Source organism: Xenopus laevis, chromosome 8S (genome assembly GCF_017654675.1).
Source record: "Xenopus laevis strain J_2021 chromosome 8S, Xenopus_laevis_v10.1, whole genome shotgun sequence".
Classification (NCBI taxonomy): Eukaryota; Metazoa; Chordata; class Amphibia; order Anura; family Pipidae; genus Xenopus; species Xenopus laevis.
In genome coordinates this window covers 53,390,770-53,405,030 of record NC_054386.1, presented here as the reverse complement: position 1 = coordinate 53,405,030, position 14,261 = coordinate 53,390,770, and the positions used below count along the sequence as shown (strand labels likewise).

The 14,261-nt window shown below is 41.2% G+C and overlaps 1 protein-coding gene across 6 annotated transcripts in view; it reads right to left on the bottom strand.

The window, feature by feature from the left end:
• The window catches only part of thoc2.S (THO complex 2 S homeolog), a 126,609-nt gene that overhangs the window by 63,281 nt on the left and 49,067 nt on the right, over nt 1–14,261 (bottom strand). For all 6 annotated transcript variants that reach the window (XR_001932942.2, XR_005963930.1, XM_018232941.2 and 3 more), the window contains 3 exons: nt 9,016–9,211; nt 7,317–7,355; nt 6,864–6,994 (listed from right to left, as the gene is read on the bottom strand). Coding sequence is in view for 4 of the 6 variants with exons in the window: in XM_018232941.2 (XP_018088430.1) it covers nt 6,864–6,994; nt 7,317–7,355; nt 9,016–9,211 (366 nt within the window). In the remaining 2 variants the exon portion in view is untranslated. The remainder of the gene's footprint in view (nt 1–6,863; nt 6,995–7,316; nt 7,356–9,015; nt 9,212–14,261) is intronic.

Below are 14,261 nucleotides of genomic sequence, written 5' to 3'. Positions count from 1 at the left end.
ACATTTATTTTTATAATTGTTAGTACAGGTATAGGATATATTATCCGGAAACCGACTATCCAGAAAGTTCTGAATTATGGAAAGGCTGTCTTTCATAGACTCCATTTTATCTAAATAATACAAATTTTTTAAATATTATTTCCATTTTCCCTGTAATAATAAAACAGTACATTGTTCTTGATCGAAACTAAGATAGAATTAACTCTTACTGGAAGCAAAACCAGCCTATTGGGTTTATTTAATATTTAAATGGTTTTGTAGTAGACTTAAAGGTATGAAGCTCCAAATTACAGAAAGATCTGTTATCTGGAAAACCACCATTTCCCAAGCATTCCATACAGATCCCATACCTGTAGTATTACATTTATTTGTAGTTGCTATTGAAAGCAGTTTCGCTGTTTAAAGGGCACCTGTAAAATAGTATCCTAAATCAAGGGTGTGGGCTAATACAGCCTGCACTCTGATTGGGGGTAACAGTAGTAACAGCCAGTGCTAGACCACCCGCATGGGAGGAAGCTCCCAGTACAATAGGCCATGTTGGGCCACACGCATGCGCATAATGACTACTGCGACTTGCTCATTATGAGCATGACGTCAGAAGCACATTTGCACATGCACTCTGACTTACATGGCTGCTCGCACTGGGAGCTCCCTCCCGGTGCCAGTGTCCTAGCATGACAAAGGGGTTATGCCCCGAAACGTTGCATCCGCAATAAACGAGCAAGGCTTTTCCTGCTAGCATTACCCATGATGTGCCGGTGTGTTATTTTCCTACGTTGTATTTGAGGCTGCAAATTCCTCTATCACCGAGCACCTGGGATTCACGTTTATCTGGACGGCCAGGGTGTGCGAGGGTAATCCTTCTCGTCTCCATTTACCCAATAGGTGCCATTTAAATTCTCAGCTCTGCAGTCGGCTGATTAACAGGCATGGAGAACTGCTTTCTGCTGCATTGATTTGTTACCAACAGATAAATACACCCTTTCCCAGCTACCTTCTTTTCCAGGTTATTATAGAGAGTTTATCTGTGGTAATTTGATTAACTACCATCTCCACTAACAATTGCTAGAACCAAAGAAACTGGAGAGAAAACTTTCCTTTGGATTTAATTAACATATTAAAATAAATACTGACCCTAGATCGCAGAGTGTGCCATCGGTTGCGGCCTATCTCACTCAACCACACTCAGTGACGCCGCCGCGGCCTGTTATGGCGACGCAGGATAGTGATTCTATGTCGGCCTCGCCTGAACTGGTCTCGCAACCTCCGGACACCTCTGCTGCTGATACCCTGTTGCTCGGGAAATTTCAACAGATGTTGCAGAGCGAACTGGCGGTAACAGCCAAGAGGATTACCGATGATCTTACTAAACAGATCCAGGACTTGGGGGCCCGAACGGATATGGTGGAGAACAAAATCGATGATATGGTCACAGCAGCAACTCCATGACGCTCTTTTAATGTTGGAAGACGGTGATAACCGCTCTCGGCACAACAATGTTCGGGTGAGAGGCCTGCCTGAGACGATAACGGATCTGCGGCGGGATATCACGGGATATCACGGAACTGTTTTTGGACCTGCTCCCGAATGTTTCCACAGACAGACTGGAGTTTGATCGTATACATCTGGCACTGCGGCCCTACAAGCAGGGGGACCCCCCCAGGGACATTATTATACGATTCCACTATCATCAGACTCAGGTTGAGGTACTGAGAGCTGCGCGGGAACGAGGTTCCTTAGACTTTCGTGATCATTCCTATCAACTCTATCCGGACCTCTCACCTACAACTCTACAAAAGAGACGCACGATGCAGCCAGTCACCAAAATTCTCCAGCACCATAAGGTGCGCTACCGTTGGGCTTTCCCATTTCGCCTAGCCTTCGCTTTTAACAACAGATCCTACTCTATGGATACTCCTGAGGAGGGTCTCGCCACTTTGGCTAAGCTCCAGTTAGTGGACCAGCATCCTTCGACCCCTCAGGCTTCACCTCCCAAAAAGCTTACACCGCTCTGGCAGAAGGTGGGACCTGCCAGACCACAGCCTGTGGTTACGCGAGCCTCTCAAAAGGAGACAGGACGACGTCGCCATTTCCTTCGATTGAGCTATAGCATCGTCCATGGTGACTTTCCTTCGCCAGCGATGTTTGACTCTGCAGGGTTTGGACTACTACGATCTACCTTTGTATGTTCGCCCTATAATCACCCGTCAGGAACATTTTTTCGCCATGGAGCACACGACTGACAGGTTTCCTCCTCTCCTGCTCCTTGGTTCTCCCTGATTAATGTTGTATGCTTACTTTATGCTTTCATGGTTTTTCTATTGTTGCCTTATGTGTTATGATGTGGAGCTCTTGTGTTATGCCCCTCCAACTTGCAGGCCTTGGATGGGGTCTGGACCCCAATGTAGGGTTTGTGCTAAGGCCCTAGTGTTTAGTCTGCTTAGGACTAACTGGTTTTTAGTTGATTTTTTTAGTTTGTTTTGTTATACTGTGCGCCACCACACCCTAATCTTGTCAGGAAAATGCTTGAGAGTCACATGGAATCTTTATCTGCATGCTTTTGGGATTTTTGTTTTGATAGTTCTCACTTATGGCTACAGTTAAGATGGCAGTTTCTATCATTTCCCATAACGTGCAAGGGTTTAATTCACCCTCCAAACGGGCTAAAGCTTTCTCCTTTTATAATTCGCTCACTGCCGATATTGTATGTTTACAGGAGACACATTTTTCTGCTACCTCTTTTCCGAAGTATTTTCACCATAGATACCCTCTGTTCCACTTGGCTAAGGGGCCGACTAAAACGAAAGGGGTTGCTATTTTTTTTAGAGCCGGGCTACCTGTTGTGATAGACAATGTAGTTGCAGATCCAGAGGGCAGATTTCTGCAAATCAAACTATCACTCCAGGACTCAAAGTACACTATTGTTACATACTATGCGCCTAATCAAAACCCCCTTTTATTTCTATCCAGAATTATTCAACAGAGTCAGGCGGATAGAGAAGGGGGTCTTATTGTTTGTGGTGACTCCAATTTGATTTTGGATGCGGGATGGGATAGACAGGCTACTCCCCTTTCTACCTCTGAAATTTCTAACCTTTACTCCATTCGCCAATTTAGACGCATAGTGGACCGTCATTCATTAGTTGATGTTTGGCGGGAACAACACCCTTACGGTAAGGGCTATACCCATTACTCTTACCCCCACAAGGTTTATACTCGCATTGACCATATATTTATTTCGCAGGACTGCACTCCCCAAATATGCACTGCTAAGATCTTAAACGTTCCATGGTCAGACCATTCCCCGGTTTCCCTTCGGTTTACCATAGATAATCGGGCGGCCAGAGGGTACCAGTGGAAACTTAACGATTCGTTGCTCATGGTTCCTGATATAGCATCTGAAATTGAGTCCACTATAACAAATTACTTTAAGGAGAACGAAACTTCCGTCTCACAAATAACCACATTGTGGGAAGCTCACAAGGCAGTCTTGCGAGGTAAATTTATCCAATTGAGCTCCAGACGGAAAAAACATCGTAGGCTAGTGATAGATACTCTTACTCGGCAATTAGACGAGGTGATGCAGAAACAGAACGATCACCCAGAGCTAGATCTAAGAGGGGTAATTCATCAACTCCACTTGGATCTTGATCTGGCTCTCACTCATGAAGCCGAAAAGGCCCTTCGTTGGTCGCAACAGAAGTTTTACTCTAATGCAAATAGACCTAGTAAGATGTTTGCCAGAAAGTTGAATAACAGCCCTCGTACCACGCTTGTCCATCCCATTAAACAACAACATGGAGGGTTAACGACTAATCCTACAAAAATTGTGCAGGAATTTGCAGACTACTATATGAAGCTATATTCTAGTGTGGGTGACCCATCCACAGCCCAGTATAAGAAAGTACTGCATGACCTTCAGCTTCCTATGCTTACTGATTCTCAGCTCGCAACTATTGAAGCTGATGTAACCACTGAGGAAGTCACTGCAGCAATTAAACATTTAACATCTGGGAAGGCCCCGGGTCCTGATGGGTTTTCGGTCCACTATTATAAAAAATTTGCCTTCCTTTTAGCCCCTTACCTGTCGCAGCTCTTTAATTCGTTGCAACATGGTTCCCGGTTCTCCCAATTATCCCAAACTGCAAAAATTATTACTATCCCTAAACCGTCGACGGACCCTACTAATTGTCAAAATTATAGGCCTATTTCACTACTAAATAACGACGTTAAGATTTTGTCCACGGTTTTGTCTATTCGGCTTAATTTGTACCTTCCTCAGTGGATACACAGGGATCAGGTCAGGTTTGTCCCAGGGAGACAAGCTGGTGATGCTATTAGACGCCTTTTACTGCTGATACATAGGGCTCAGACGACTTCCACTAAAGCGTTACTATTGAAGTTAGATATTAGGAAAGCTTTTGACACACTGTCTTGGTCATATTTGCATCATATACTTAATCTGTGGGGTTTTGGGCAGAAATTTCGAACTTGGGTACATTCGTTGTATCAATCCCCCTCGGCTTATGTATCGGTGATGGGATATCAGTCCTCTTTATTTGGTATTCATCGTGGCACTAAACAAGGCTGCCCATTGTCCCCCATATTATTTGATCTTGCCATAGAACCATTGGCAGCACTTATCAGAGCTAATCCTAATATACACGGTCTTCGAGTTAATGGTTCCCATCATAAAATCTCATTGTTTGCAGATGATGTAACGATGCTTGTGACACAACCCCTTACCTCTTTGCCTAACCTGTTTGACCTGTTGGGGAAATTCGGGGATGTTTCAGGTTTAACTATCAATCATGAGAAATCTGAGGCTCTTAACTTGACTCTTGCCCCCGAAGCGGTTAAATTGTTGAAGCTTAACTTTGATTTTAAGTGGCAGCCCATTTGTATCTCAATATTGGGGGTTAACCTCACCGCGCTGTATTCGACTTTATACAAACATAATTACCCTAAACTGTACGTTTCCCTAACTAAATTACTGGAAGAATGGAGTAGATATCATATTTCCTGGGTGGGACGTATTAACTCGATCAAGATGACGATACTACCTAAACTTTTGTATTATTTCCGTACTCTACCAGTCTCCATTAGTTTACCGGACTTGAAGGAATTTCAGGGGAAGATAATGCGCTATATATGGGATAATAAGCCACCCCGGGTTAATAAAAAGACCTTATATGCTTCCAGGACACAGGGAGGTTTGGGCCTCCCGAACCTTCTTTACTACTTTTATGCTGCCCAACTGACTGCCATTCCGCTTCTACATATGGGCACGGTGGGCCCGCAATGGGTTCAGTTGGAAAACGACATTTGTGCCCCATACTCAGCAGATGCGTTAATTTGGTCTATGTCACATAAACGATCTTTGATCCAGAGTCCTAGCTTGAGCGCCACTTTGAAGGTTTGGGATAGTGTTCGGTACTCAGCTAAACTAATGTCACCATGGGCGCCGGTTACTCCTTTGCTCCAAAATCCGGATTTTACACCGGGACAGAATGTTGCCCTTTTCCGGTGGTGGAGTTCTAGCAATATTCTTAGAATCTATGACTGCTATAACGTTAGGGGCCCACTTACTATAGCTCTCCTCCAGTCCCAACGGGACCTTCCGTCATCTGAAGTTTTTAGAGCGTTGCAGGTGTTACATTATATATCTTCACTGAAAACCCACTGGGAAAGGTCACAACATAGTCTGACATTTTTTGAAAGATGGTGTCTCCGCCCCTCCCTCCGCACGGGAATGATCTCGCTATTGTATTCCACCTTAAATAACCTATCAAACCTAAGGGATCACACTTATGTTAGGGCATGGGAGAAGGATGTCTCGTTTTCATATGATATGGAACATTGGGGGAAGTGTTGGGAAATCACTAAATCCAGTTCTATGAATACTGTTTTGCTGGAGGCATCCTACAAGGTATTATTGCGATGGTATTTGACGCCTGATAGGATAGCGAAAGGGGTTGCTACGGCGGATCCCAATTGCTTTAGAGGCTGCCAACAACTTGGTTCCATGTACCATATATGGTGGACGTGCCCTAGGGTGGTTAGATTTTGGATTAGGATCCACACTATCATATTCTCTGTTTTTAACATTAATGTGAGGAGAGACCCAATGATAGCACTTTTGAATGGTAAATGTGATGGTTTCTCTAAACTACAACACAAACTGTTGACATGTATATTTTTGGCTGCAAAACAAACCATCGCTAAGGCGTGGAAAGCTGGAGCTATTCCTATTCTAGGTTTTAAACATAAAATGGATTGGATTATGGTGAATGAAAAATTAGCTAGTTTTCTCAATAACACCCATGATAAATTCCTAAGGATTTGGCAGCCCTGGTTGGAGTACAGACGCAGTGATCCCAATGTTTATCATCTTCTTTCCATTTGACTCTCCTGCTATCACTCGATTTTATTTTTGTGATGTATTAATGTTCCGATGACTTATTTCGCTATTTCCCAGTCTTTTCCATGCAATTTCCTGACTAGGTGGCTCTTTGATTTTACTGTTTTATAATTGTGTAACCAAAGTTGATGTCAATGTGCACTGATATTTTACTTGTATCCGCCCATGACTGTTTACATTATTTTTGATGACCTGTTACACTTTTGTAATGTACATTTGGCATTTGTTTGTGAAACAATAAAAATATTGTTGAGAAAATAAATACTGACCACCTATGCAAATACAAACCATGTGAATAAGAAACAAATAATATTAAGAAAACTACTGGATCTTAACATTGTATGTTATTCTCAATGTCTTTAATTGTTACATAAAGTGACGCAAATCGGTTTGCCTGTTTAGCAAAGCTGAACAATTTAAGCATGCATTAGCAGATTCATACCTGTATTGGTAAGGAAAGCATTTGAACATTCCCCAAAGTTCTTCTGACATACAGGCGTTGCCATCCATCAAAGCAAGTGCAGGTAGTAAGACTTGGTCTGTAACGCTGAGCAAGCAACTGAATAGCACCTCCTACAAAAAACAAGAATCATCCCAGGTAAAAATAACAAATAATTCAAACATATTCCAGTAAAGACATGAGTGAAAATTAAACAGCATCAAACTAATAAGATCTGTTCATTTTCAATTACCACAGATGTGGCAAACAATATATAGCTACTCCATTTTTTTTTAGAAATGTTAGCCCCATCTGTATACATCATGTTAGAGTGCTAGCCAACAACCAACAATAACTTTGCTGCTTCACAAAATATACCTAAATGTCCCCAAAATGCTTCACTAAATATTCCTAAATGTCCCCAAAAGTCAAGAGGCTGCATGGTCAACTACTCACCATCTTGTCTTTTTCTTCTGTTTTTGCCTCCGACTGCAACTAAAACAAAAAGATAAGAAAGAAGTTACACACAAAGCCTATGATTTTCTGTTAAGTCGTGTCTTAAGAAAATACAGTAGGAATTAATGAAGGTACTCTCTAGGGATGCATCTAATCCACTATCTGGGATTCAGAGAAATCCCGAATCCTGCGTGAAAGATTCAGCTGTATACCGAATTGAATTCAAATTTGCATATGCTAATTAAGGTTGGGAAAGGAAAATGGGGGGGGAATGCTTACTTCTTTTTTTTGTGATGCGATTTCCCTTCCCTCCCCTATCTTACATATGCAAATTAGAATTTGAATTCAGCTAAATAAGGCCGGATCCGGAACCGAATCCTGGATTCGGTGCAACCCTAGTAATCTCTAGGTCACCAGTAAAAGGTTATCCTAAGTAACATCTTAGCATACTTGGTTAAAGGAGAAGGAAAGGTTAAAATTAAGTAAGCCTTATCAGAAAGGTCCATCTAAATATACCAGTAAACCACCCAAAGTAATGTTGCTCTGAGTCCCCAGTCAAAAGAAGCACTGCATTTCTTTCCTTCTATTGTGTACACACGGGCTTCTGTATCAGACTTCCTGCCTTCAGATTAAACCTCATTGCCCTGGGCAAGAGCATGCTTTCTCCCCCCAGCCCTCCCTTCTCTACTGTAATCTGAGCCCAGAGGAAGTGATATCACACCACATTAATACTGCAGCTCCTATTCTAAACAAACAGAGTTTCTAGAGCTTTTTACTCAGGTATGGTAAAACATTCTACAGAATAAATATAGCATTCTAGCTTGCACTATTGCAGCTAATCTATTGGCAATAAAATGCCTCCTTTAAAGGGACTGTAAAACTGGAAGCATTCGATGACTTTCTATCACAGCACTGCATTGAATTGCAGTCAGGGACACTGGGATTGGTACATCATCTTTTTTAGTGTTTGCAATTAATCAATATAATATGAAATATGTGGAAAAAGTTCAGGCTCCATGCAAACTCAATGCAAAAAAAATAAAAAGTTTCAAGTCAAGTTTTATTTTTGAAGGGAAAATAACACAACCATATTGTTGGGAATTCTAACATGAAATAATGTGTATGTATTGTACTAAAACAAAAGAATATCTTAAAATAAGTCAGGGTTTTAATGGCAAAGCTATCAAAATGCCCCCCAAAAAGTGCCTACATTTGAGCTGCTAATAAAGAGTTGCATTTGCATGTTGAGTGTTGTTTTTTCACATGGGTTAAATAGGCAGTAAGCAGGCATAGTTATTCAGTTTTTACAGGGGTAAATGGGAGGGTACGCTGAATAGGGCTTGTGTGGTAGATAATAAGCAGTGTACAACTCCTTCCCTTCCCTGTTTGCTGCAACTGTTTTGTTAATCATAGAACTCATATTGAACAGCAATGAGCTACTGCAAGCTGCTGGTTAATCGTTTGCTAGCTTGGGAACCTTAGTATCGGTAGAAACAATTCTAGTGGGATCTCTGCAACCACATAAAAACTATTTACCACTTCCATTACTAGAAGCCATCAGAATTTTAGCTTCCTAAATGTAAACTGAATGTAAAGTGATGACTTGATTATGCACCTAATCCCAGGGAATAGTGAAGCTACTACAGACTACAGACTACAAGGACAGTTTGTAACATACAAATAAAGGTGTAACACATACCTCTTTCATTAATGCTTTTCCAAGTCTAACTACTTTCGCAAGCAAAATAGGGTCATGAGAAAGATGTGGGCCCAGGTAGCAAAGCATGGTGAAGGCATCTCTCCGCAAGTCTTCGAATGATTCTGCTTGCTTTGGGGCCTTCTTGCTATGCAAGGGAACAGCACGAGACCCTCTGGCACCTTTGGGTACTGCCAATCTAGAAAGTCAAATAAAACAGGTTAAAGATATATACAGACCACTAAAAATTTCACAGAAATTAAATGTAATAAATGGGAAATATAATAAATGATAAAAAAATTCAGATAAATAAGAATAAAAATATTGCAAACTATTTTGGCAGTAAAATAACTTTTTACGCAAGTCTTATTACATACACTGTGCAAACTATAAAACTCTCAATCTTTCACTGGCAGATGGGGGTTTCAGTTTTCAGGTTTACAAAATCTATATTAAATACAAAGGAAAAGAAAGAGTTGAGACCTTGCTCATGCCCAGTCAGGAAAGTAACATTTCTATCCTATATAACCAGTTGTATAAACCACTGTATATTTATATTAAAAATTGCTCAAGGGGCAGGAGAAGAGGACTTGAGGATGATGAACAGTGGAAGTGGTCCTTGTGTTCTCCAAGGTACAGTTAGGCCCATAATTCTTTGGACAGAGACAATTTTTTTCTCATTTTGGTTCTGTACATTACCACAATTAATTTTTAATAAAACAACTCAGATGCAGTTAAACTGCAGACTTTCAGCTTTAATTCAGTGGGTTGAAAATAAAAATGTGATGAACTAAAGCCTTTTTTAACACAATCACTTCATTTCCGTGGCTCAAAACAAATTGGACAACTGACTCAAAGGCTATTTCATGGGCAGGTATGTGCAATTCCTTCGTAATTTCATTATCAATGAAGCAGATAAAAGCCCTGGAGTTGATCTGGGGGGGGGGTGCGCTTGTATGTGGAAGATTTTGCTATGAACAGACAACATGTGAAACAAGCCATGCTTAAGCTGCAAAAACAGAAAAAAAACCATCCGAGAAATTGCTACAATGGCAAAATCTACAGTTTGGTACATCCTGAGAAAGAAAGAAAGCACTGGTGAACTCAGCAACGCAAAAAAAACCTGGACGTCCACAGAAGACAACAGTGGTGGATGATCGCAGAATCATTTCCATGGTGAAGAGAAATCCCTTCACAACAGCCAAACAAGTGAACAATACTCTCCATGGGGTAGGTGTATCAATATCCAAGTCTACCATAAAGAGAAGATTGCATGAAAGTAAATACAGAGGGGGTGCACTGCCAGGTGCAAGCCACTCATAAGCCTCAAGAATAGAAATGCCAGATTGGACTTTGCTAAAAAAAAAAAATCTTAAAAAAAGGCAGCACAGTTTCTTTGGACAGATGAAACCAAGATCAACCTTTACCAGAATAATGGCAAGAAAAAAGTATGGAGAAGGCTTGGAACAGCTCATGATCCAAAGCATACCATATCATCTGTAAAACATGGCGGAGGCAGTGTGATGGCTTGGGCATGCATGACTGCCAGTGGCACTGGGACACTAGTGTTTATTGATGATGCAACACAGGACAGAAGCCGCCAATTAAATTCTGAGGTGTTCAGAGACATACCATCTGCTCAGATCCAGCTAAATGCAGTCAAATTGATTTAAAGGTGTTTCATAACACAGATGGACAACGACCCAAAACATACAGCCAAAGCAACCCAGGAGTTTATTAACCCTTTCCCTGCCAGCCGTTTTGTCCCAGATGCGAACATCTACTGCCAAGCAGTTTTTAGATATTTTGCACTCTTTCACTTTAAGGGCCCTTCCTGGGGCGGTCTTTTAGTTTACCCAGGAAAACAATATATTGTTTTTTTCAGGACAACCTGAACTTTCAAAATATGCAAGAATTTTGGTGTAATTCTACCTCTGTAAAAAAATATAGGCTTCTAAGTGTCCAATAAAATGAAAAAAATCATGTTTCACAAAGAACAATCACATATATCAGAAACATTATTTACTTTATGTATGAGAACACAGCTGATTTGGAAAGGACTATGTCTCCTGAACGCGGCAATACCAAATATATATAGTTTTATGGAGATTTCTCACTTGTATAGATCAAAACCTACAAGCAGTACACTAGCAAATGTCCAAAGCACCGCTCCCCAAACGGCATACTTCTGATTTCAAGGCCAAACATTCCACTAACAGTAGGTTTACCCTAGAAAACTACCCATTATTAGAAAGAACAGATTCTTATGAATCAAAAATGGGTAAACATATCGTTGTACTCCAAACTACCAAGTTGCAATTGTTTCCTAAAGTTATAATGTTTTATAGAAATTGGTGAATTTTTTGAAAAATGACCTCAAAGCTTCCAATCTACAGAATCATATCTCCCACACATCATTAGGTATCAATGTAAAACACCCCAAATATGAAAGCCTGGGGTCCACTGAACAGTTTGATGCCCAATATGTATAGGTGTACCCAAGCATGTGACATATAGGGGCCCTAAAATGTAGCCACCTGATTTGAGCTATCAGTTCTGTAATTTCAGATACTGCAAAATCAACACATTTACGTCGTTTTGGGGGGGTCAAAAGTAGAAAAAGGTATGTTCACCCCAGAAAACCATATATTTTCGGAAAGTACACATTCCCACGAATCTAAATTGGGTATGCATGTCTTTGTACTACAAAGTACCAAGCCGCAAACCATTCCTAAATTTGGTGATTTTGGTGACATTTCCGAAAATCACCTCAAAATTTCTACCCTGCAGCATCGTATTACCCACATACTTTTAGGTATCAAGAGAAATCACCCCAAATATGAAAGCCTAGGGTCCTCTGAACAGTTTGATGCCCAATATGTATAGGTGTACCCAAGCACGTGGCATACAGGGGCCCCAAAAGGAAGACCCCCATATGGTCTGTCATTTCAGGTACTGCAAAATCAACACATTTACATCGTTTTGGGGGGGGGGTCAAAAGTAGAAAAAAGTGGGTTCACCCCAGAAAACCATATATTTTCGGAAAGTACACATTCCCACGAATCTAAATTGGGTATGCATGTCTTTGTACTCCAAAGTACAAAGCCGCAAACCATTCCTAAATTTGGTGATTTTTGTGATATTTCCAAAAATCACCTCAAAATTTCTACCCTGCAGCATCGTATTACCCACATACTTTTAGGTATCAAGGGAAATCACCCAAATATGAAAGCCTAGGGCCCTCTGAACAGTTTGATGCCCAATATGTATAGGTGTACCCAAGCACGTGGCATACAGGGGCCCCAAAATAAGACCCCCATATGGTCTGTCATTTCAGGTACAGCAAAATCAACACATTTACATCGTTTGGGGGGGGGGGGTCAAAAGTAGAAAAAAGTAAGTTCACCCCAGAAAACCATATATTTTCGGAAAGTACACATTCCCACGAATCTAAATTGGGTATGCATGTCTTTGTACTCCAAAGTACAAAGCTGCAAACCATTCCTAAATTTGGTGATTTTGGTGATATTTCCAAAAATCACCTCAAAATTTCTACCCTGCAGCATCGTATTACCCACATACTTTTAGGTATCAAGAGATATCACCCCAAATATGAAAGCCTAGGGTCCTCTGAACAGTTTGATGCCCAATATGTATAGGTGTACCCAAGCACGTGGCATACAGGGGCCCCAAAAGGAAGACCCCCATATGGTCTGTCATTTCAGGTACAGCAAAATCAACACATTTACGTCGTTTTGGGGGGGGTCAAAAGTAGAAAAAGGTATGTTCACCCCAGAAAACCATATATTTTCGGAAAGTACACATTCCCACGAATCTAAATTGGGTATGCATGTGTTTGTACTCCAAAGTACCAAGCCGCAAACCATTCCTAAATTTGGTGATTTTGGTGACATTTCCAAAAATCACCTCAAAATTTCTACCCTGCAGCATCGTATTACCCACATACTTTTAAGTATCAAGAGAAATCACCCCAAATATGAAAGCCTAGGGTCCTCTGAACAGTTTGATGCCCAATATGTATAGGTGTACCCAAGCACGTGGCATACAGGGGCCCCAAAAGGAAGACCCCCATATGGTCTGTCATTTCAGGTACTGCAAAATCAACACATTTACATCGTTTTGGGGGGGGGGGGGTCAAAAGTAGAAAAAAGTGGGTTCACCCCAGAAAAAACAATATATTTTCGGAAAGTACACATTCCCACGAATCTAAATTGGGTATGCATGTCTTTGTACTCCAAAGTACAAAGCCGCAAACCATTCCTAAATTTGGTGATTTTGGTGATATTTCCAAAAATCACCTCAAACTTTCTACCCTGCAGCATCGTATTACCCACATACTTTTAGGTATCAAGAGATATCACCCCAAATATGAAAGCCTAGGGTCCTCTGAACAGTTTGATGCCCAATATGTATAGGTGTACCCAAGCACGTGGCATACAGGGGCCCCAAAAGGAAGACCCCCATATGGTCTGTCATTTCAGGTACAGCAAAATCAACACATTTACGTCGTTTTGGGGGGGGGGGTCAAAAGTAGAAAAAGGTATGTTCACCCCAGAAAACCATATATTTTCGGAAAGTACACATTCCCACGAATCTAAATTGGGTATGCATGTGTTTGTACTCCAAAGTACCAAGCCACAAACCATTCCTAAATTTGGTGATTTTGGTGACATTTCCAAAAATCACCTCAAAATTTCTACCCTGCAGCATCGTATTGCCCACATACTTTTAGGTATCAAGAGAAATCACCCCAAATATGAAAGCCTAGGGTCCTCTGAACAGTTTGATGCCCAATATGTATAGGTGTACCCAAGCACGTGGCATACAGGGGCCCCAAAAGGAAGACCCCCATATGGTCTGTCATTTCAGATACTGCAAAATCAACACATTTACATTGTTTGGGGGGGGGGGGGGACAAAGGTAGAAAAAAGTACGTTCACCCCAGAAAACCATATATTTTCGTAAAGTACACATTCCCCTGAATCCAAATTGGGTATGCATGTCTTTCTACTCCAAAGTACCAAGCCACAAACCATTCCTAAATGTGGTGATTTTGGTGACATTTCCAAAAATCACCTCAAAATTTCCACCCTGCAGCATCGTATTACCCACATACTTTTAAGTATCAAGACAAATCACCCCAAATATGAAAGCCTAGGGTCCTCTGAACAGTTTGATGCCCAATATGTATAGGTGTACCCAAGCACGTGGCATATAGGGGCCCCAAA